This window comes from Lycorma delicatula, chromosome 3 (assembly GCF_047948215.1).
Source record: "Lycorma delicatula isolate Av1 chromosome 3, ASM4794821v1, whole genome shotgun sequence".
Taxonomy (NCBI): domain Eukaryota; kingdom Metazoa; phylum Arthropoda; class Insecta; order Hemiptera; family Fulgoridae; genus Lycorma; species Lycorma delicatula.
In genome coordinates, this window is record NC_134457.1 from 167,158,274 (window position 1) to 167,182,461 (window position 24,188).

Sequence of the window (24,188 nt, forward strand, 5' to 3'; positions counted from 1 at the left end):
TTTAAAAAATGATCTTTCTACTTGGATACTAAATTGCAAATAGGCTGGCTGCCAAAGGTGTTTGAAAAATTTAACCAGCATAAATAATTTAAAAATTGAATTACAAAAATGTGTTTTCAAAGACATTGTCACAGTTATTTATTGTGATGATGCTGGTTTTGTTTATGACTAGTAGTTAGTACATTAAAAAAATGCTGATTAGAGGAGTTATAGGCATTTGCTCTTGAAATTGAATTTCCATAGCACATTATTTTGAACTACATTTTTATTACTTACTTTATTACTACTACAGCAGGCTACATGCAACTTTTGAGACATTGGTTGGTCAGTTATTGTAATGGTTAGCATGATTTTTAGGGTAGCTGGTGTTAAGTGAATTTCCAGTAGGATTTGACATTTTTTCATCTATTATTTTATTCATCTCATCATTCAATGCCTTCATTAAAATACATTTAGAAGCATGGCCAAGGAAGTAATATTAGAGAATGAACTTGTTAACCTCAAATAAAATATTTTGGTTGATAGTAAGTGATATATTTTTAATAAGATATACTTCCAGAAAAAGTCTCGTTTTAATTACTAAAGTAATAAATTTCAATATGTGATGTAAGATTTTAAACGTGAATTGATCACCTTTTCACTTAACCACTCATTTCAGGAATGGTCAACCTGAGATTGTACAAAATTACATATTTATATTCATACATATCATCCTAATTCATCCTCTTAAATAATACCTGATGTAGTCCAACAGTATAAACAGAAAAAGAGAGGTGAATTGATCTGATTAGATCTTACACCTGTTCAAATTGTAGTCAATATTTATATAAAAAGAACAGTTCTATTATATTTCATTCTATAAAAGAAAAAAAAAACAATAATTTTTATTTTATCTTTTTCTGGAGTTGTGCTTTTTCTATTCATATTTACTTTGGTGAGATTCAGTTCCACCCAAGTGTAAGCTCAATTCGATCTCACGGGTGTATTTTTGTTTTGCCGCCGAACGGCACATTGAAGGATATAACTACTAGCTTTTGAAGCCACCTATTTAAGTATTACTTTTGCTAAAACATCCGTTATATTCAGAATAGGTTATCGAAATAATTCAAAATATTATTCATTTACGTACAATTTTTTTGAATAATTAATTATTATCATCATTATTGTTTAAAAACTGCATACAGTAAACATTTAAAATATATATATTTATTAAGGAATTAGAACTTTCAATGAAGAAAGAAATTCTAAATAGTTTTGGTCTAAGAAGAAGATGTAAATTAAAAGAAAAGCCCAAAATTAAATATGTAAATCAAAATTACAATAAACATTTTCAAGTCAAACCGATGTTTCCTAACCTGCCAACAAATCTTTTCCGGACTTGGAGTTTCTTTGAGAAACGTGGTGTGCGTGGTGATAATATTTTATTTCATCGGACCTTATAAATCAAGATTATTTTAGGTAATTATGTTATATTTTTGTCGATTTCATTTTATAAGCTTTGTAATATGTATTTTTATGGTTACGTATTTATCATCTGATATTGAGTTAAAAAGTAATTAATGGATTTTTATTATTATATGAATTAAAGTGTTCTGAAATAGCATTTATTTCTATGTGAAAGATGATATTACAAACTAGATTTACCCCTTTTAAAATGTTTATCTGATATGCCTTTCGTTGTCTCAAAAGTTAAGGTTATGTTTGTTGTCCAAAGATGTAACGGTTGCCAATCATTACTTTTGTATTTATAATTTTTAGGGCTATTTTATATATACATATATATATATATTTATATATAAATGTATTTGTTCACATTTGAATTATAATTATTTCATATTGATTGTGTTAAATAACATATTGTAATATTTAATTTGAATACAAAGCTTAAGTTTGTTCACATGGACATCTTTCATATATACATCATTAAGTTGAATATAAACCTTGCAGCATACCAAAACATAACAGTATGATGATTTTAATTTAATTTAGTGCACTCCAATGGAGGAAAAAACATTCTCTTTACTTGTAACAAAAATAAATTAAAAATAACTTTTTAATACAAAATTTAGGAAATTGAGATATGATAGTTAGAAAATTAAAATTTTTTAATTATTTCCATTTAAAAGTAAAAAGTACATTACTGCTATATTAAAATTTCATCTAGTAAAATAAAAACTATTTGTTATGTAAATATATTTCTTAAATACCAAACAGCTGCTATCGAACTGTAGTCAATTATTTTACATAACTTAAATGTTGTGTTCTTACTCGCAATGTACCCTTTGACTTGTCAAAATAGAGTTAAAAATTGCAATAGTATGGAGGAAGACACAACACATCACTTTGTAATTTTGTGATTTCATCTACGTGATAATGAATATAATTTTGTTTAACTGATTTTATTATTTTTAAAGTTCTCTAACATATCTTAAGTATACGCAATTTTTTTCAATTTTAACCATTCAGCAATTTCCAATTTTTGGGTTGAAGTATTTGGAATTTTAAGGTAATGGTACAGTGCATTACCTATAACATGACATCCTCCAGCTACAGTTTCGACAATCTATTTAAACCACTACATAAAATTACCATATTTCATTTCATTGAGATACTCTTGGAAAGATTCAAGTACTAATAAACCACCATTGAAAAACCCATTTTCATTTCCCATGTGCATTACTATTAACCATTTGTTTTCCCAGCTGGGGTTTTCACCCCCAGATGACAAATTTTTAATAAAAGCATATTTCGCACTCTTTATTTTTTAATCCACCCATACTTTTTCCCCGTATTTGTCTCACAAGTTTCATGTAGATAAGTAATTGTCTTACCCTTTTCACAAAATCACTTTATTTCTCTTAAATATTCTCTGTGCCGCGAAACAATACTTCAACTTTTAATCGGTAAAGAATTATTTTTTCTGGACATGAAATGAAAATTCATTAATTCTGAAACATGATATAATCTACTTCTAGAAGAATTCAGCAGTCCAGAATCTGTATTCATGGCATTTTAATTATTGGAAGCTCGTTATTTAAATAACAAATGTACTATTTTTCTGATAGCAATTAACTTTTCAATCATTCTCACTCACTTTTGAATCTTTTTAGAGTTAACATGTTTACCATCAATTTTATGTTACTTTATTATGTTAAAAATTGTTCTTTTGCTAACTCCTGTTGCTCTACTTGCTTTCAGAGAATTCTCTTACTGCAGTTTCAGGGTTATCTTGTTTTAAGTTTTGGTTGTCTTGTTTCATATATGTATATATATTGCATAGTTTTTGTTTTTTTTTTAGCTACTTAAGGGTTTTTTATTTTTCACAACAAATCACTCATTTTAAAACCTGATTGGCACAAAGACGGGGTAAATTGAAATTAATGAAAATAACACTGAATAAAGGTATTATAAAATTGAACTTCAAAATTGTATCGTACTGGTACAGATTAACACGATAACATAAACTGAAATACTTTTGTTCACAGAATTTAATATATGAGCATTAAAAAAGAAATATAGTTTAAACATAAGTAACAAACTAATTACACTAGACTATTTAAACATTCTTGTTTAGCATATAAAGCACCCTCATCATTAATAATTTAATGATGAGCTAATTCATTAATCAGCTAATATTATATGCAAGATAAGGAAAAGGAAGGGTTGACATATGACCTGAAGCAAATAATACAGCAGAATCAAGAACTGAACTTGTAATAGGTTTATGGCAAGGTATCCTTACCAACAATCTGGGTAAGATGATTGAAGGTACACTTATTTTAAAATCATTTATTATTTAAAAAAAAGGATTTTATTTAAAAAGATGTTTATTTAAAGGAAAGATCGTTAAAAACATAACCCCCAATATTAGTGAGAGAATATCCTAATTCTTAAATATGAATTTTTAAATGTTATTAAAGATATGGATAATATTTTAGAACACTACGTCTGTAAAGATAGTACAAAACAGATAAAATTAATCTTAAATGCATATAGTGAAGTGGGATAAATGTGGGCAAGGGGCTTAACTTTTAAAAGAAGCCTAGGTACTTACGTATTAACACCACTGCAGCTACACAACCACAATCATCAAGAGCTGAACCTAACCTAATTATTTATTACTTAAATAATCAAAACATTACTGTTGATTAGTCAAGGTTTGCGAGCGTAGGTTAAGTTTAGTTAGATTATATTTATTGGTGAAAACAATTAATTGGCGCATTAGCGCAACTTCTGCTGCAGTGGCGTTAATATGTAAGTACTGAAGCCTATTTAAAAGTTATTAATTGAACATATTGAACACCCTCCTAATACACAATTTAATCATTGCTAAAAGAGATATATTATTTTATTGATTTTAGTTAAACCAAGTTTTTTATAAACAAAATTTTTATTTTTTCTCTAGAATTTTTGATTATGTTTATTTCAAGTGCAGTGGTGGTTTTAATTCAGTACTAAAAAAGTCTACTTTTTAATGAAATGATTATTTTAGTTGCCCACATATATGGTTTTTTTTTTCTAGTGTAGTCGTCCACCCTTGCCTGATAATGATTGATTGTGATAGTTGCAGACCAAGCTCACATGGGAACTGGTAAACCACCAGGGGGGTTTACCATTATTGAATTTTTTGAAGCTGAATTTGTGAAATTAAACCTACGTATTATAAAACTGCAACTAAAATTTATACTTTATCAACATAAATTATTTTCATAGTTTAATATACTAGAGTAGATATGATTAGGATCTAGAAAACAACTAAATATCTGAAAGCAGGTTTGGACAGTAGGTAAGCCAAGTAAGGTCAAAGTCCGTGCCACATTGTCAGTACTGTATGGTCAGTTTGCTGTCATTTTAGTGAGGTGATCTATTCAGATCCTAATCCATTCTGTGATGAGAAGTTAGGATTAAGATTAAGGTTAGAGAGTTTTGTGGTAAGAAGAATAAACCATAAACTAATTTTAATAGTCATCAGTGTCAGCCATTGAAAGTGGCCAACAGTACTCTTCATAAGGTGATAATCTGTTTAACATGACTAATAACATAACTAATAGCTCTGTAGAGACTATATTTCTGTTTAAACATAAATTTGGCCCAGTGTTATACGAGCCATAAAAGTCTAACTCTAACCTTAACCCTGACCTCTCCATCAAACAGATTAGCATCTGAACAGGTCTTGATAACTCAGAAAACTGATAGCTAATTTATTAGAGCACAGATAACGCAATGCAGACTTGGACCTTGCACAGATCACTTGCTATTCAGTCAGCTTTCTGACATTTAGATCTTGTGTTTTCCTGAACTTAAGTATATTTATTATAGTACAGGTGATTAAAAATAAATTTTATACTTTCGATAGCTTATACAAAATTAAACTGGCATATGAGAATACAGTAAATGATATGGTTTTACAGGGAATTTTTACTTGCTTTTTTTTAACTCGCAATGGTTTTTTTTTTCATTTTTGTCCTCAAATCTTACATCCTTAATTAACATACTTCCTGTCATTGCCTGTTGATGAAATTTTTCAGTTACTAAGGTCAGGTGACTATACTATAATATTCCACCATTACGTTTGCAAACATTACCCCCTGTATGGGAGTAAATTTGTAAAATGTATATAAACGACAAAAAAATTTTCATAATTTACAATTGTATTTCAATACAAAAACTTCACTATTTCATTGCTTTGTATAATAAATGTTTGATTGAAAATTTGTTTGATATTTTATAAATATATTAGAAATTTCAATATATGATGTTAACTTTTGAAATCCAAATTAACCTATGAATTAAACTCATGCAATGTTTGATAATAATTTGATTTAAGTATTTGATAAAAGTATGATTAATATTTTGGTATATTTGCTCTACTGCTAATGTCACTGATTGATGTCATGTTATCAGTCTGGCAAGATGGCCGCTACTGCAGCAGAGAAAGCTTTTTGTATGCTCAAATTAGACAAAACAAACTCTGTACTGTTGTACAGTGATGTTTCAGAACAATGGTAAATCACCATCAAGAAAATCATTCTATGAATATAATAAACAGTTTCAAAACTCAGTGTGTGTGTAAAAAGTGCCAGAAGACCTGTTTCAGAAAAACAGATTGATCACATTCGTGTATGTATCAATGTAGCCCAGGCAAATCGACTAGATCAGCAAGTTTTGAATCGGCAAATTTCTCAACCGAATGTGTGAAAAATAATGCGAAAATTTTTGCAAATGACGCCTTATAAATTAGTTAGTACAAAGTTTAAAGTTTGACGATAAAGCCTTGCGTAAACATTTGAGTTTGAGAGTTGCAGGAATGTGTTGAAAATGACTATGGCCTATTTTTTTGTGACTGTGCCTAATTTTTAGTGAAGAATGTATGTTTCACATTAGTGGAAAAGTTAATAGACATAATACGGGGTACAGAAAACCCAAGAGAAAATTTACAATATACCATATTTATTCGAGTATCCCCCACCCACAAATAAGCCCTGCACCTCGATTTTCCAGACTGAAAATCTAAAAAAAAAATTGAGTATTTTAAATTGCAACAGATAAATAAATATGAAAATATTCAGAAAGTAAAGCATTTAATTTGTTCATTTAAATTACAATATTAATATTACATTAATAATTAATTACCATAAGTACTAGTTTAGTTCTGAATCAGTAGGTCATTAAAATGAAAAGAAAGTATAAAGTATGTTGAAAAGGATCATTTCAATACACTTTTTAATATGGGATTTTATTTTTAATTGATCGCTGTTGCTGTCAGTGTCTGTAGAAGAGTTACCGGTAGTCTCCACATCGCTCTGCCTAAGGTGATCACTACCATCAAGTTCATTAGATATTCTGCATTTTGTAAAACTTTTCCTTACTAATTCCGTGGAAATATCTCCCAAGCATCTTTTCCAAGCACAAATCTGGTTAAAATCTGGGCCTTTGATTCTTCCTGTAGACATGAGAAAGAAATTTTCATCAGCCATCCATTTACTGTACAGTTGTTTTAATGCAGATTTGAACGGTTTATTAATTAATGCCGACATCTAGTGGTTGCAATAGAGATGTCAATCCGCTTGGAATTATTACTTGGTCTGTCATACATTTTTTAAAATGTCTTTCACTTTGGTAGTCGTATGCCCCCAATAACTATCCATTACTATCATATCTGTATTTTTTTTATTAAGTAAATCTGATCGCTTTTGCTATACACACCTGATCCAATCTAAAATTAAGGTTTCGTCCATCCAACCTGATTCCTTTGCTCTGATAATAACTCCATTTACCTGTATGGTAGGAAGAGTTTTTCTTTTAAAAACAATGTACGGAGGTAATTTTGATCCATCAGAAGTAATGCAAAACATAACACTACACCTTTGTTTTTCATTACCACCAGTGCGAATCGTAACACTTTTTTCACCTTTTTTGTTTACGGTTTTGTCAAATGGCATTTCAAAATATACTACGGGGGTTAGATTAGCATTTCCTATTTGAAAAGGCAAATGGTCTTTATCTTTTCTAAGATTTATTATGTATTTGTGAAAGTAATATTTTTTGTTTATAAGTATCTGGAAGTCGTTGAGAAATGGTTGTCTTTCATCTTATTGACAAATTATTTCGTGCAAAAAATCATGTTATCCATCCACTGCTTGCTTTAAAATCAACTTTATTCAATGATTTAGCGATTTCACGAGCATATGATTAACGCATTTCTGTCATGAGAGCATAACCGTATTTCCTTTTTTTCTATAACAAAGTACAATTTTTTTTCTATGTCTGTGTATTTTGGTTTTAAGCCACGAAAAGCCCTTTTATTACCAGTGCCTTCCATCAGAAGTTGTTTCTTCTTATTATTATTTTTAATGTAAATTCTATTGTGTAACAAATAATTAAAAATAACTAAACTTCAAAGAATTGATTGAGTTCTATAGGTACAATAGTAATTTATCCATTTTTTAGTAATGTTTTAGCAAGAAACTAACAAATATAAATATAAAAAATAATATAAATTCCCATTGGTTTATTAATACAAACTTGCTATTAAATGATTAAAACAAAATAATGTACCAGAATTTTTTATCATTCTATTTTTACGGTGTGTCTAAATTTGGATAAAGTCGTTTTTGGAATTCATTGTCAGATAACATTACTTTTAAAATAATCAGTATCATGTAAGTTTTAAAAGAAAAAAAAATTAAATAGTTTTGTCATTGGAAATTAATTTTAGATATTGAATTTTAAATTAATATTTTAAAAATACAAATTATGAAACTCAACTTCTTTGATTTCACTGTATTCCTCTTCGTACTGAAGATCATTGTAAATATCTTTCATTCTTTACTATAATAGTTCTTAAATAAAAATAATTTTTAATATCTTCATCATTTTCCCTTGATTAGCATACCTTTTTAATGAAATTGCTGCAGTATCGTTTGGTATCATGCATGCCTTCCTTAAAATTTCAACTATTGTCAGTATCACATCTTAAATCTATTATCACTTATTACAGTTTTGTTATTTTAACTTATTTTAATGTATTTGTTCTTTTGTAGGGTTGAATTTTAAACTGTCAGTTATCTTAACAGTTCACTTTTTATCGATTACTGATTTCCAATTACTGGAAAAAGTGAAGTAAAGTAAAGAGATCTTTTCAAAGTTAAGTAAACAAAATGCAATATTCAGAATTTTTATAATCTAATTGGAAATTGATTATGCCTCTATTCTTTTTTTTCCACTTAAAGCAAATACTCTTTAATAAGAGAGTGGTCTGTGTTGGAAATATTATTTCTTCTAATTTTATATCCTGATCTCCAATTTTGTAACTTTTAAGAGGGGAAAATACTTTCAGCATTGCTTACCAGAACACTTTAATTAATAAAAAATAAGTAAATGTATTGAACTTTTAAAATAAAACTAAACCAATAAAATACTCATAAGCAGATAGGATAGGACAAGATTTGGAATGATTGATTACAATGGTTAATACAGGATTGGATAAGGCAATTTCTGGGATAAACATAACAAGGAAGTCTAAGTTTGAAACAAATGTTTTTAAATCAAGAAAATTATGCAGTAGATCTCTTCTACAACAAACTATGTACCAAAACTATAGTAGATATACATTACGCGTGTGCATGCACACACACACACACACACACACACACAAAATATATTAATTGTAAAAAGGGAAATATATTTTCAATGAGGCCATTTTTGGAATTATACATCTCAATTATCAGTTTATTTATTTATTTTATCTGGTCCACAATTCAGTAAATATACATATATTATGTATGCATGTATATATTTGTTTTGTTTTCCTATTGTGTTAAATTAAAAAAAAAAGAAGATTTTATCAGTTGTTATATAAGGTGAACCCAATTTTTTTATCTTTTCCTTAATATTAGGTAAAATTTATTAAGTAACTTAATGTTGAAAGCTATTTCCTTTTGTGCTTTTGTTTGTAATTAACATTATAATTGTTTTTATTTTAGTTCAAAATGGCTCCTAGAGGGAATAACATGATCCCTAATGGGCACTTCCACAAGGATTGGCAACGTTATGTAAAAACGTGGTTCAACCAACCTGCTAGGAAGTTGCGTAGAAGACAAAACAGAATTAAGAAAGCAAAAGCCATTGCACCTCGTCCAGCAGCTGGGCCCTTACGTCCAATTGTAAGATGCCCTACAATCCGTTACCATACTAAAGTCCGTGCTGGAAGAGGCTTTACATTAGATGAAGTTAAGGCAAGTTTTTTCTTTTTTATTTGGGTTGGTGTGGTTCTTAAAGCTAATAAGCTTTGTATTAGATTAAGATAAAGCTTATTAGTACTATTAACAACCTCCATCACAGTGACAGTGTCTGCCTTTCATCTGGAAGGTTCTGAATCCTGAACCTTGTCAGGCATGGGGATTTTCATAAAATAAAAAATTGGTTTTTCATCATTTAAGAAAATGATTAGGTAGCAGCAGTTAGGGAAAACTTTGTATTTGCTGATTGAAAAAATTTAATCAGCTCATGGTACTTTCACCTGTTTATTCAATAATCATCTGTAATTGTTCTAGGTGGTAAAAATTATCCTGATTCGAGATAGACTCTGTGGCTTTATTATTCCTTTCTCTACTTTATTAATACGAGGTGCTACCCAAAAGTTCGGGGAATTTTACCATAAAAATAAGATAGCTTACCATAACTTATAATTTCCACTGTCTCCTTCAATGCTCTTGGGCATTGATACAGTGATCCCAGCGTTTTTCCCATGATTCCATGCATCCCTGGAAGTCTGCAGGTGTAAGTGTTACGAAGCACGTTCTGCGTTTCTTCCTGAATCTCCTCAATTGTGTTAAAACAACGGCCTTTCAATTAAAATTTTGTTTTCGGAAAGAGAAAAAAAGTCACACGGGCAAGGTCAGGCAAATGGATGGGTGGGGGGTATCACTACCGGCTTGGCTTTTTTGGAAGCCAAGAAATTTAGAACGGCTAGCGATGTGTGTGCGAGCGCATTGTCATGGTGCAGAACCCAGCTGTTGTTTACCCACAGATCTGAATGTTTGCACCTAATGCTTTCACGTAACTGCTTCAAAACATCACAGTATAATGAACATCCCATTGACAGTTTGACCATGAGGAACAAATTCCTTATGGATAATGCCTTTGATGTCAACAAAAACAATCATCATGGACTTCACGTCGCTGCAAACTTGTGTGCTTTTTTTGGCCGCAGTGAACTTGGCGACTTCCATTGCGACGACTGCTGCTTAGTTTCAGGGTCGTACCCGTACACCCATGTCCCATCACCGGTTATGATGTTTGAGATGAAGTTAGGGTCATCTCTTGCTGAATTTTTCAATTCACTACAGACAGCTACGCAATTTTGTTTCTGGTCACTGTTCAACAGTCTCTGTACGAATTTTGCAGCAATGCGTCTCATGTTCAAATTGTCCAACAAGATGCGTTGCACGAACCTATATGGCATTTGTACGATTGCACAAACATCATGGATTGTTTGTCTACGATCTGCAACAATACCCTCTCGCACTTTCGCAATGTTTTCCGGTGTTGCGCTTGTTGATGGTCTTCCTGAACGCTCATCATCATTGACTGTCATTCGTCCATCTTTGAATCGTTTGTACCACAAAAAAGTCTTACTTTTACTCATAGCATTGTCACCAAATGCTTCCACAAGCATGTGATGGGTTTCTGCACCAGTTTTTTTAAGCATGAAGCAAAATTTGATGCAGGTTTTTTGCTCTTTAAAATCTGCCATTTAGTACTTCGCTGAAGCAGTAAAACACAACATTACATAACCGCACAAAAGTCAACAATGCAGCCTCTCACCATCACAGCTGTTGGAACACTGATTCACAGAGTACTGTTAGCCACATCTAGCGGCAGCAGGTCGTACCAGCAATGGTTCGCACGCGAAATTCAAATTCCCCGAACTTTTGGGTAGCACCACATATGTAACCATATTAAAATTAAATGAACATGCTAATAACTATAGTTAGAGTTGGAATTTGTATTGTACAGAATTATATGGTAAAGCTTCATTGAAGCAATTCTAGATTTTTTTTTGTGATTTACTCAAAAATAGTTTTTGCACATATTTTGTATAGACTGGTTATTCTGTTACATTGATCACACATAAAACGATAGCTTAATCCCTTTTTGATAGTGGATGATTGCTCAGACATGCCCAGATAAATGAAACCATGCAGTGTCTATATGAAATAAAGCATTGAGTCTCTGTCAATTGACAGTGTTTTGAGAAACCAATTACAATAGTAAAGACATTTTGGCTTGTCTGTTCTCTTAAATTGTTGTACAGTTGTTGCATGTTGTTTCAAATTTAAATCCTGAATTTTACAGCAAGACTATTTTATACCTACCACTTTGTTGTTACTGGTGTTGTACAACTGGTGTATAGATTATTTCAGACTGGCAGAAAGTCTTCTTGGAATATAACCTGTATCCTCTTGAGTCCTAATGGAAGGTTGCCTAGTTTGTTTTGTTTGCAACTAGCCTTGTTATTTGCCATTTTTAACCAAATCATGTATGTTACTCTGCAGGGATACTGGTATTCTGGAATTTTTCAGTGAATATTTGTCCTTTGTTGTGAAAGTATCCAGAATCTACATAAGCTTCCACTATAGCAACCCTTTCCTTGATTGTGTAAGGCATTTTATAAAAACACAACTGTAAAGAATACAATAACTACAGTACTGCACTGAAACATGAACAGTTCATTAATAATAACAATGGATGAGAGTTGTAATAAAAACAATAGCGATGCTAGTTGCAGCAGTGATGGTAGCAATGTTAAAGGTGGTGCTCAAATTACTGCATTTTATGCAGCTAGATTTTAATTTGTTTACTCACATTATGGTGAATATCTAGTTCAACTTTTATTTTTTTAGAACATGCAATAAAAATGTATTATTGCAGTTAAGTATGAGTATATTAAAATTTGGAAGCAATCTTACTTTCTTGATGTATTATGGTGATCAATTTTTATTTTGCCTTGGGATTCCCACCATTAACTTAATCATTTTCCTACAATGCTGTTACAAAAATATGCTTGAAACCAAATTTCTATCATTTAAAAAATTTTTTTTATTTGGTCTGTCATTATGCATATTTACAGCATAGTCTTCAGAATTAAAGTAATGATATGATGTGTTGTTCCGAAATTATTAATATTTTATGTATTTTATTAAAAAGAACCTGATAGCTTGCAAGATTCCATGAATGGTTATGTAGCAACTAGTTATAATCTCCCATTATCTAAATGTTTGTCTGGTATGCCTTTTAAGGCAGCTTATACTTAAGAAAAAAAATTAATAAGATACTGTAGAACTAGAGACAAATATACTTATTTTCATGAAATAGGTAAAAAAAAATCTCTGGATTGTCATTCTATCACTAGAATAATACTGTGACTATATAGTCTGAAGTTAGACTTCAGACTTTATGGATATAGTTTTATATGAAGGTTGTTTGATCTGTTGGTTATAAGATGATTCTGTTCTATCATACAGGCTGAGTGGGAAGTCCCTTTACACTAATAAATCCAGCATAATAGAGCTGTATTGCTGCCAATTATTGCCACCGATATCACTCACTGCTACTGGAAAAGGTGGAAATTGTTCTTAGTCTAGTATTCCTTAGCCTAGTGGTGAGATGATCTTACTTGTAGTTGAGTATGGAACAGTAGAGGATACACGTGCATCCATTGTCATAGAGTGTTTTGTTAGCTTGTGTGTGGGCCCATGAATATACACACGCTGGTAAAATATTGGAGAACATTATGAATGACTTCTTTGTGTGTTTTGGAAAATCACCATCACAAAAAATGTAACTGATATGAGAGAAGGCTTGCATTGAGAAGTCTTCTTGAAGTGCCATGCAGTGGGAGGCCCAGCACTCTGAACTAAGATGTGTGCTGCTGTGGAGGCATTGATTTAATGAATACCAATGAAATCAACATGTAAACGTTCTGCATCGTAGGCATTCCAAGGTCGACCATGTGGACGGAAGTTAAATGTTTCTGTTTAGCCAAAGTTAATTAGTTGAATGATAATGACGTTGATCAATGTTTTATGCATGTCAGTTATTGCACGAATGCTTTGCAGAGCTAACAATATAAAGAATAACATCATGTTTGTCATGTTCTTAGATGAGTGTGCAATTTATTGACACTTGTGACCAAAATGTTTTTTTTTTTCTGGGCGAAAGATAAAAATTAATTTTTTCAAGAAATCAAACACCATCTGCCTCATGTTATGATTTGGGCTAGGATGATAGCTGAACATTTTCTTGGTCCTTATTTTTTCAGTAGCGCAGTTAATCAACACAGTTATCTGAATGATCAGTGAGTGGTTCCTTCCAAAATTAATGACAAAAGGGCTGCTGACATCATTACCATTTCAGCAAGATTTGCTCCAGCGCACTTTGCTTTGAACGTCCGCAGATACCTCAGTGAAATTTTCCCAGATCATTGGATTGGACATGGATCTTACCATTCCCCCTTGGCCAGCAAGAAGCCCTGACCTCACCACACCTAACAATGCTTTCTGGGGTTTTGTAAAAGAACAGATCTGAAAATGCAGATACATAATCAACATGCAGCTCTGAGATTCTGTTTGGTTAGCATTTGATATGTTCATCCCTAATGTGATGTTACGGATGAACAACCGACATGGAGGCGCATGTAGTATTACTTTGTACGTGGTGGACCCACACAGATAATTTAGATCCATAGAAGGTAAGCTGCATCTGTCAACTATTTCATAACTAGTTTAAAGGGACTTCCCGCCTATCCCATATAGTTGATACTTTCATTTAGGATCAATTAGTGAACAGCGATAGGCAAAATGATTTGTTAACACTTTTCATTATGTTGCTTTTTATTGAATATGGACTGCAGTTTACTTTGCTTATGCCACCAAACAAAGTAAAATTAATTTGATATTAAATTTAAGGTGAATAGTTTTTTAAATATCAAATCTCATGGTATCCAGTTTTAAAACATAACTTTGTTAGTTATATTTTGATGAATTTTTGGGGTTACAAATGCCATTGTAAGTTTGATATTGTTTGTCTATTCATCAGTGAATGATTGCTGATTCAAGGTAGCATAGGTAGCCATACATATGAAGTTTTTTTAGTATTTTCTTTACACATTATTGGAAAAAAATTTTTTTGGTGATATTGTAGTTGTATGTTACCTGACATGAGCAATCACAACTCACTCTTGAACTGTTGTAAAAAAACAAGGATCCTACTCTATTCTTACTAAGAAAAGTGAAAAGTGAGCCATTGGTTTCTCCACTAGGCCAAGTATGCAGTTACATATTAGCATGCTAAGTCCACTGAATTGCAAGTGATAAACAGTTCCACAAGTGGCACCACGTGTTCAGACAGGAACTAGCTTTTTTGTGAGCATTATTACTCTCAGAGAAAGCAAATGTTAACAGTGCTTCCTGGGAATCAGGTGCTTTTTATTTGTCACAATTATTTGGATGAAGTATTGATAAATAGACTTTGAAAAATTAGTTTGTCAGATTGATAAAATTAGTCATTTTTTTTTTTTTTTTTTTTTTAATGGAAAACAATAAATTAGAATATAACACTATCAATAAGTCTTAGTTGATTACATCTATAGTAAAATAAAATTTATTATATAATAAAAATCAATATTTTTTCTAAATTTTGCATATGAAATTCTGTTCATAAATTTCTATCCTCAGACCCTCTACAAATTTTTTTGTAAGGTAACATTTATTTCTCATTGTTGTAATATGTTAAAAATATTTCTCTAAAATTAATTGCATTGTTTATACAATTTTATTTCTTAAAAAGTACTGATATTCTGCGTATTAATTCATTACAAAGTCAAAAGGAAGATGTAAGTTCTAAAATTAGACTAATTTATATTTGATGCTAAGCTTTACTTCTTTATTCCAATAGGTTGTATTAGTACTCAGTTTACATGGCCAACAACTGATTAAAGTTGTCCTTTAAGTAACTATTCCATAAATACATAAAAGTAAATACATACAAGTTGCCATAAATACATACAAGTAATTGTGTGACTGTCTGCTATTCAAATTGGTATTTTATTTCTGTTTTCTCCTATAAAATTGTTTTATCTTAAAGTAATTGATATTTTATTTTTATTTCAGGGTGCAGGATTAAGCGCAGGCTTTGCTAGATCAATTGGTATTGCTGTTGATCCAAGGCGTCGTAACAAGTCTGTAGAATCACTTCAGCAAAATGTACAACGATTGAAAGAATATAGGGCTAAGTTGATTTTGTTCCCAATCCATGCTAACAAGAAATTAAAGAAGGGAGAAGCTACAGTATGTGACTATTTAATTTATTTGTATTTTAATTTAAAAGTTTTCATATTTTATTAGGCAAAGTATACATGTAACACTTGCTTACACATATAGTTGAAGAGAGTTTAACTTCAGCATGCAGTTTTCCAGTTTTTAACTGAGTGTGCATGTATTATTTAAATTATATAAAAATTAAGCAAATTATTAAATAATAATAGTTCATTTAATTAAGTAAAACGGTTATTGTTAAATGATTAATTCAATGAAAATTGTCATCGTGAATAAAGGTTTCTTTAGGGTTTCCTAGTTAAGATGTTAAACTACATTTCTTACAACCTGTTGATTCCATTACACCTGCAGCATCATCTTGGATGTAGCACTCACAAAAATTAATGATGTGAAGTAACTATTTCTTTTAACTTTAGTGAAAATGTTCATTATTAATTTTATTGTCTCTGCTTAAAAAAAAAAACTGTTTCTGCCCTTAATGGTTAATGATGAATATTATTTATAAGTATAAACTTTCAAAACAGTATTGAGAGTCTTAGATTATGCGAAAAATACATAAGGCCATTCTGAAATTGTTTCACTGGTATAAAAAAAGTGTCTTTACAATTTCTTTGTTTGATTCAGAGATAATCGTGAAAATTCTTACTTTTATCAGACTGCACAATTTTGGACAGTTTTGGAAAGTTTACCACTAAAATGTCAAATGAAGCAAGTTTTGTTGGGAGGATATTCTTTGGAATCAAGGAATTTAATAGCAGTTGATTACCATTGCTCTCTTTTGTATTAAATGTTCTCTGTGATCTTAAAAGTTTCTTAAATTATTTTTTTGCTAATACATTTGTATAACGAAATTCTGTCTTTGCCACCTCATAATTAGTGAAAAATTCTGACATGCCTTATTTGCTACTTATCATATAGAGTTGTAATCAATTAATAATATTCATAAAATCCAAGATAGCTCAGTTTATTAATAGCCACATTAAATAGTCCACTCGGTGGTAAACTTTGCAATTCAGTTCTTGATTTGAAAAAATTCTTTTCCAGCAATTATATTGACCAAATAATGATGACAGATTAAGTTAATAATCAATCTGCCATCAATAATCAAGGTAATAATGTAGTTAGGTAATTACATTATTTGCTTTAAGTAGAATAAATTAATATTTGTGACAAGAAAGTGATTGTAATGACAGGTGAGTTAGAGGAAAAAGTAAATAAAAGACTTCAAACTACTTACCCTACAGATTAAAATTTCATGGTCAATAATATATGATATTTATGATCAATATCTAAAAAAAAACTGGGTTATGAAAAATTATGTATTCGACTGTAAACTGGTAGAAAGTGCACATGAGTATAATTGTTTACTTTCAACATTCAGTATCCCTAAGGCCAGAGAAGTTTATAAATGATCATTTTGTTGAAAGAAAATTATGACCATTGTTTTTAATATCTTGAAGCATCTTGTCAAATTCTCAAGTAGTGAAGGATTGTTATGATTGCATATTGTGAAATTCTCAAATCTATAGACAAACTATTCAAAATACAAGGTTACAAGTTGCCTAGCCAGCTGGACTGTGTTTTATCTAGCAATGCTTGACTTGCATAACCAGTAGAAGAGCTCAAGAATTGTAACAATTTACTAGGTATTATTGATCACTATACCTACAACACTGACCTTGCACCAGAATTTTTTCCGCACCTTGAATGTTGCATGACCCATGAATAGATGAGTTGGATCTCTTTGCTGAGAGAAGTTTTAAAAGCCAAATGAAGAAGCAAACAAAAAATATGAAAAATACTTTGCAATCACTAATGACTGTTAAAGATATTAATTTTGAGGTTTTATTTTGCTCAACTAATTTTTTCATTTGTTTTTAATTTCAAAGCAGACATTAAAGAAATCCTTTATAAGGTTAAATAGCACGTAATATGAGGTCAAGTTTAATATTTGTTAGGTGTTGATTTTGTTTAAATTGTTAATTTTGTTAATGTCTGTTATTACTCCCTCTTATAGGATGTAAAACAATTATTGACAAATGTTGTGAATATGAATTTTTTCAGTGTTTGTAATTTTTGTTGTTAATTATTAAAGATTTCTCATCAAGCTTTTTTTTTTTAGGAAGATGAAAGAAAGATGGCTGTACAGTTGAAAACACCAGTTATGCCTATCAAACAGACACAAGCAAAATTGAAAGCTCGTGTTATTTCTGAAGACGAGAAGAAGTTTAATGCATATGCAACTCTTCGTCGGGTAAGTACTACAATTGTATGATATGGGCTTTATTGGTTTTTTTCTCAGTTTTAAAGGGAGCATATGCCAGTGAGAAAATGTTGAAAATTAAGCAACAGGAAAAAACCCCTTAAGAAGACCTTTGAAATTAACCAAATGGTTTGGAAACTACAATTTTGTTAAACATAATTTTAACAATTTTTAAATTATTTGTACCAGTAACTAGACAATATCTTTCATAAGTATACTTAAATTACACTTTATACGCTAACTTTTATAGGAGGGTTTCATCTAGTTAAATAAAAGAAAGAGAAGTGCATGTTATCAAAACTTAAAATTTGATGCCCTTGAATTTTCATTTCTTAAAACTTTTGTTAAAAGTGAATTCTGAAAAAAAATTTCATTTAAAAGTTACAAGTGGGGATAAAAGCCTTGTTTGAGATTAAGAAAAGGGAATCATTTAAAGTTGCTTAAACTTTCTAAATGTTGCTATTTAGATTGTTTTAGAAAAAGTGTTCTGAGAAATTATTTTTTTTTCAAAAGAGGTTTTTCCTTGTAACAATTATGAAGGCATTTGCCTTGCCTTTGTCCATATTTTAAATTAAAACTGATATCAAAGATTAAGGATGACACTTCCTGCAGTTGTTAAGTTGGCTTAATTGTCTTTTTGTATTAAGTTAGGTGTGATATAAACTGAGACATTGTTCCTATTTCAGTTTTGTTTGGAACACTGGGAATTATAACCAGTAATATATAATAGAAAATTACGCTTCTTAAAAATAGTAATTTGATATAAGTGTTACATACACACATCTGTCCAGTAGTGGACAGCAAAATTTGCATATGCATTAATAATACTTCAAAATTTTAAAACAGAAAACAATCTAAATAAAATTAAAAAAACAAAATTTTAAAATTACATTCTAATGTAATTATAGAATTCAATTCCAACTGAAAATGCAGGATGCATTGGAAATCGATTCTTGGAAATTAATATGGTTAGTTTAACTTATCTAATTACTGCATTTTGGTGGTTTATATTTCATATAATATTAAATATATATATATATATACAGATTTTTGCGATATTAAGTTTTGGATTAATCAAGATTGTACATATTTTTTGATAATGATAATAGAACAATTATAAGGAAGATTCCACTTTGAGACAACTGTTTTTTTTTTTTTAATACTCATTCTGAAAGTAGGCTACTTCAATAAGTAATGGAATGATTATTCTAAGTCTAGGGGATTCTATGGGAGAAAGGGTTCTGAACCTTTTTTTTGCTTTTTTTTAACATTTCCTAGAAAGCCAAACATACTTTGAAAAATGTTGTTTATTGTAGAACTTAATTGAATGCAGGTAAGAGTCTCATCTCTTTAGTACCTTTGTTTTTATTTGCTCTTTAAGATGGAATAATGTTAAAAAAAGAAGGATTAAAAATTGTACAGTCTTAGTAATTGAAGAGTCCAAGACCCTGATTGTAAAGGTGCCTGAAATGATTGACACAATTAACCTTTTGAACATAATTTAAAAAGAATGGTTTGAATATTACTGTATTTCAGTTTTGCTCAGGTATTGTACAAGAACTTGCTCCCTTATCGATTATCACATTGATCCCCTTCTTGTAGAATCATGTTCATCATTTTGGGAAATTTACAATGAACAATCTTCTTATAAACTATTATTTATCCCTATTATAATTTACAAATAACCATCATTTATGAAGAAGCAAGCTTTTAAACTGGAAAGTTTATTAAAATTAGTTAAATATAACTCCTCAAATTACTCTATAAAAACAAAATGTATATAAGTGGTGCTGTAGTGATATTCAAAATTTTATGATGCTTTTTCTTTTATCTATTAATTTTGGAATTTTTGGCAATATTACGAAGAACGATTGTTAAACAGACCGGTTAGCTTTACTAAAATGGTTTCTTCTAACCCCTTTCTGGATTTCTCCCATTATTATATTTTCTACTACTTTCTTCTTAATTGGTAGGAATCCATTACTCAGGTCTGTTATACTGGTCTTATTACAGTAGATTATGTATAGATTTTTACTTTACACTCTTCATTCACTACAAGGAAGAAAATTGACTAGTTTCTTTTTTTTTTTTAGATATTTAAGTATTATAATTTTCATTTTGTTTTGTTTCTTTATCCTTTTCATTATAATGTAAGGTTTTAAGATATATATAGGATATTTCTAAATTAGTTGTACAAAATTACCTTTAATAATAAAAATAGTAAATCACTTACAGAAATGTTTGATACAACACTGAATACAGTATATCTTCAAGTTTCATTTATAAATGCTCAAAAGGTAGTTAATACCTTTTGTAACATGGGACAGATGTCCCATCTGTAATCATTTTCCTGTCAAATCCTATGAAGCATGTTTTGATCTATGGTGGCAACTGTTTGTGTTAGGCAGTATAGCTCATCAACATTTCCTGGAAGCAGAGGAATAAACATATTGTTTTTTAACATAACCCCATATAGAAAAATCCATTGGAGTTAAATCAGATGATCGTGATGGCCAGGAAATTGTTTCACCATGTCCAATCCATGTTGGTAGTTTGCTATTGGTAAAACATGACAACTGCACAATGATAATGTTGTTGCATGCCTTCTTACCAGAAAATGAATTCTGTGCCCATATCATGTTGTAAATGTCAAGTAAAGATTTTTGAAAGTATACATCCGCTGGGAGTGTCGCTTCATATGGAAGTGAAACTAGGACGATCAGAGTATCTGAGAAGAAAATATTAGAAGCTTTTGAAATGTGGTGCTATAGGAGAATGTTAAAAATCAAATGGGTGGATAAAGTGACAAATGAAGAGGTGTTGTAGCAAATAGATGAAGAAAGAAGCATTTGGAAAAATGTAGCTAAAAGAAGAGACACTTATAGGCCACATATTAAGGCATCCTGGAATAGTGGCTTTAATGTTGGAGGGACAGGTAGAAGGAAAAAATTGTGTAGGCAGGCAACGTTTGGAATATGTAAAAAAATTGTTACGAATGTAGGATGTAGGGAGTATACCGAAATAAAATTTGGTATACACTAGATAGGGAATCTTGGAGAGCTGCATCAAACCAGTCAAATGACTGAAGACAACAAAAAAAAATCATGTTGTAATTGTGGCATTAGATAATGTTCAAGCTTGTCCAGGTATGATATGCCATTTACATTTGACTCTGCAGAAAAGAAAGGACCATAAATTTTGTGACAGTTTACTGCATAAAAAACATTTACCTTAGGGAAATCCCATACATGTTCGATTGTGTGATGTGGATTCCACTCTCCCCATAACCGAACATTATGTCTATTTACTTTACCACTGATATGGAAGGTTGGTTCATCACAGTCTCAATTTTAACATGTTTTCACAAAACTCAGTTCATTCTTCGTTATTACCTTCACTCAAAGCATGTATCAGTTGTAATTTGTTGGGTTTAAATGACAGTGGGTTACATAATACTCTCCATACTCTAATCCTAGGAATATTCAATTATAAGCTGGCACTACCCATTGATTTACCTGGATTACAAATGAATGTCCTCCGCACTTGTTTGATTGCCACATCAGAAACTGAAGGTCTACCCTATCCTGGCATCATATGTTATACAAACTCTTTCAATGAAACAACTGTATCATGCTATAACAGACTGTCTTTGAGGTGTGCTTGCGATATCTTGTCATGAATTGTCTCCAAACAGTACTAGCCAAATTAAATTTATGAAACCATAAACAACACTGAGCATGCTCTGCACCAGTATATGACTATGATGATTCATTGGAAGTACTCATTTGCGCTTGCCATCTATTGAGAACATCAGGAACTAACTTAAGACTAAAATTTTAAGATATATGGTATTCAGTGATATATCGAACAATTCTGTAAGTTATTTACTTTTTTCATTATTAAAGTTTTCTTTAGTGTAACTAGTTTAGAAATACTCTGTATATAATAAAAATTTTGATGACAATCATGTTAAAAATAAATTATCTGGCCTTGGCTAAACACAGACTGATTGTTTTAATGAAATTTCAGGTGGAGTAATCTTTGTTAGTTTATAAGTCACCAGAGCTTTACATACCAGAACATCAATGGTTCGGCAAATTGCATATTTTTTACTTACATTTTCTTTAATTTTTTGAGCATAAAATAATAGTGCATATGTTACTTGAATTTGTCTCTGTAAAATATTAAAATTTATCCAAATAAGGAATCAAGTAAACAATTGCTGAAATGACATTGATGTAATGTGATTTCTTACAGCTTCTCACATACTGTTAGCTGCAGAATCTGCTTTAGCAATTCATCCATGAAATTTTTCTCTTCAGTTTATTTGTTTTCAGCTCAAATCTTGCATTACAGTGCATGAGAAGAATCTTAACACATTTACTATGTAATAAAATCCAAGTAAAACCTTACTTTATGCTTCTGTTGAGGAAGCTTCCTTAACAGTCACTCTTGCAAGTGTATCATGATTTCACCACAAATTAATTGGAGTGCTCTTAACAACTGATAGCTCTTCATTTGTTAAACATGGATTCGGATTCAGCATGTCAGTTATTCAATGTAGTCTAATCAACGCAAACTATTGTAATTGCTATATTGTAAGTTAAGTAATGCATATCAACAGTTAGGAATAAAATATGTACCAGAGTCTTGTACTTAATTGTCTAAACAATGTGCAATCAGATGTTTCTTAACCTGACCAACAATAATGTAATCTTGTGTATGATAGAAAGAACTTATTATTTCAGCTCTTTTTCTCTAATTGTTTTATGTCAACCCCTCCTAATAAAATTGTTATTTATGTACAATATTACCAATCTCAATAATGTTGAATTTTTATAAATAAGTGATTTTAAAATTTATGAATATAGTTGAGTATGGTTATACTGCTGTAAGAAAAGCTTAGATAAATTCAGACTTGTGGTTTGTAGTTAGCTGATTGTTTATGTTGCTCTATTTTTAATTGCTTCTTAGTGTTGTTTCTATTTCATAGTTAGTGGTTTACTCTATTTTTAATTACTACAAAAAACTTTTCAATTAATAAATTTTCATTATTAAAAGAATTTTCTTTTTACAGTTTTTACAAATGTATTCGTTATAATATTCTCAACAATTTATAGATATGCTTAATTTAAAAATAAAACTTCAAATTTTGCTTTTAATACCATATAAAACTTTAATAAAGCTACAGTTAACAAAAGAAAAGTAACAAAATAAGTTTTTGATTAAATTCATGATTAAACACTTATTGGTATCTTAACTTAAATTGCTTAGCTTTGTAAGACAAATTTATATATTTTCACATTTTTCTCCCATCATTTATAAAATATTAACCAAAATTTTTTATTCTGTGAAATTCTCTTTGGAAGTAATTTATAAAAAAATAATGATAATTTTGTGGTCTATTTCAAGCAGGAAAATTAATACAAAATTCTAATTGTAACAATTTGTTTCTTAATCAGATCAGTAATGTCAGAATTTCTTTTAAATTGTGTTAATTGTTGACAAAATTTGCAGCAATAATACGTGTTTTAAAAAATAAAAATGTTATGCATATAATCATAAAAATATTGTCTAGAATTATCAGAATATTGTTATTGAATTATCAGGTATAAGAAAATATTAATGAATTTTAAGATTTTAACTGTATTCATACTGTTCATACAGGCTCGTGCTGACAAGCGTTTAGTTGGTGTCCGTGCCAAGAAAGCGAAGGAAGCGGCTGAAAATCCCGAAGACGTAACTAAAGTTAAAGGAGACAAAGCTAAAGCAAAGAAGAAGTAAATAATTGTACAAAATATATTAAATAAAAAAATTTTGTAAAATTGCTCGATTGTTATTAATTATTCTCTCCCCCTCACCCACGAAACCCAGTAATTCCATTTGTAACAAACAAAGAGTGAGAGCCAAGTATGCTCACCAGATGGACTCTTGATTTTGCAAAGCATAAAAACTGCACTATAGCCAGTCTAGAATTATTTCAATTTATTTTTAAAATCAGTTTAATTCTTAATATGATCTTTATAACTATTGTATTGATTTGAAACTGAATAATGTTAAGACGTATATTCAGCTTAATTTCATGT

General features: G+C 30.2%; 1 protein-coding gene across 1 annotated transcript; it reads left to right on the forward strand.

The window, feature by feature from the left end:
* The first annotated feature begins 1,351 nt into the window (after positions 1-1,351).
* RpL13 (ribosomal protein L13) lies at positions 1,352-23,930 on the forward strand. The gene is made up of 5 exons (XM_075360958.1): positions 1,352-1,458; positions 9,486-9,737; positions 15,675-15,851; positions 17,962-18,093; positions 23,770-23,930. The coding sequence occupies exons 2-5, from the start codon at positions 9,492-9,494 to the stop codon at positions 23,884-23,886; spliced, it is 672 nt and encodes a 223-aa protein (XP_075217073.1). The 5' UTR covers positions 1,352-1,458; positions 9,486-9,491; the 3' UTR covers positions 23,887-23,930.
* Positions 23,931-24,188: the final 258 nt, after the last annotated feature.

Bases quoted from the DNA above. Each gene is read 5' to 3' on its own strand.
- RpL13 (XM_075360958.1), top strand. From the start codon at position 9,492: ATGGCTCCTAGAGGGAATAACATGATCCCTAATGGGCACTTCCACAAG. The intron at 9,738-15,674 runs GCAAGTTTTTTC...TTTTTATTTCAG, and splicing joins TTACATTAGATGAAGTTAAG to GGTGCAGGATTAAGCGCAGG. The intron at 15,852-17,961 runs GTATGTGACTAT...TTTTTTTTTTAG, and splicing joins TAAAGAAGGGAGAAGCTACA to GAAGATGAAAGAAAGATGGC.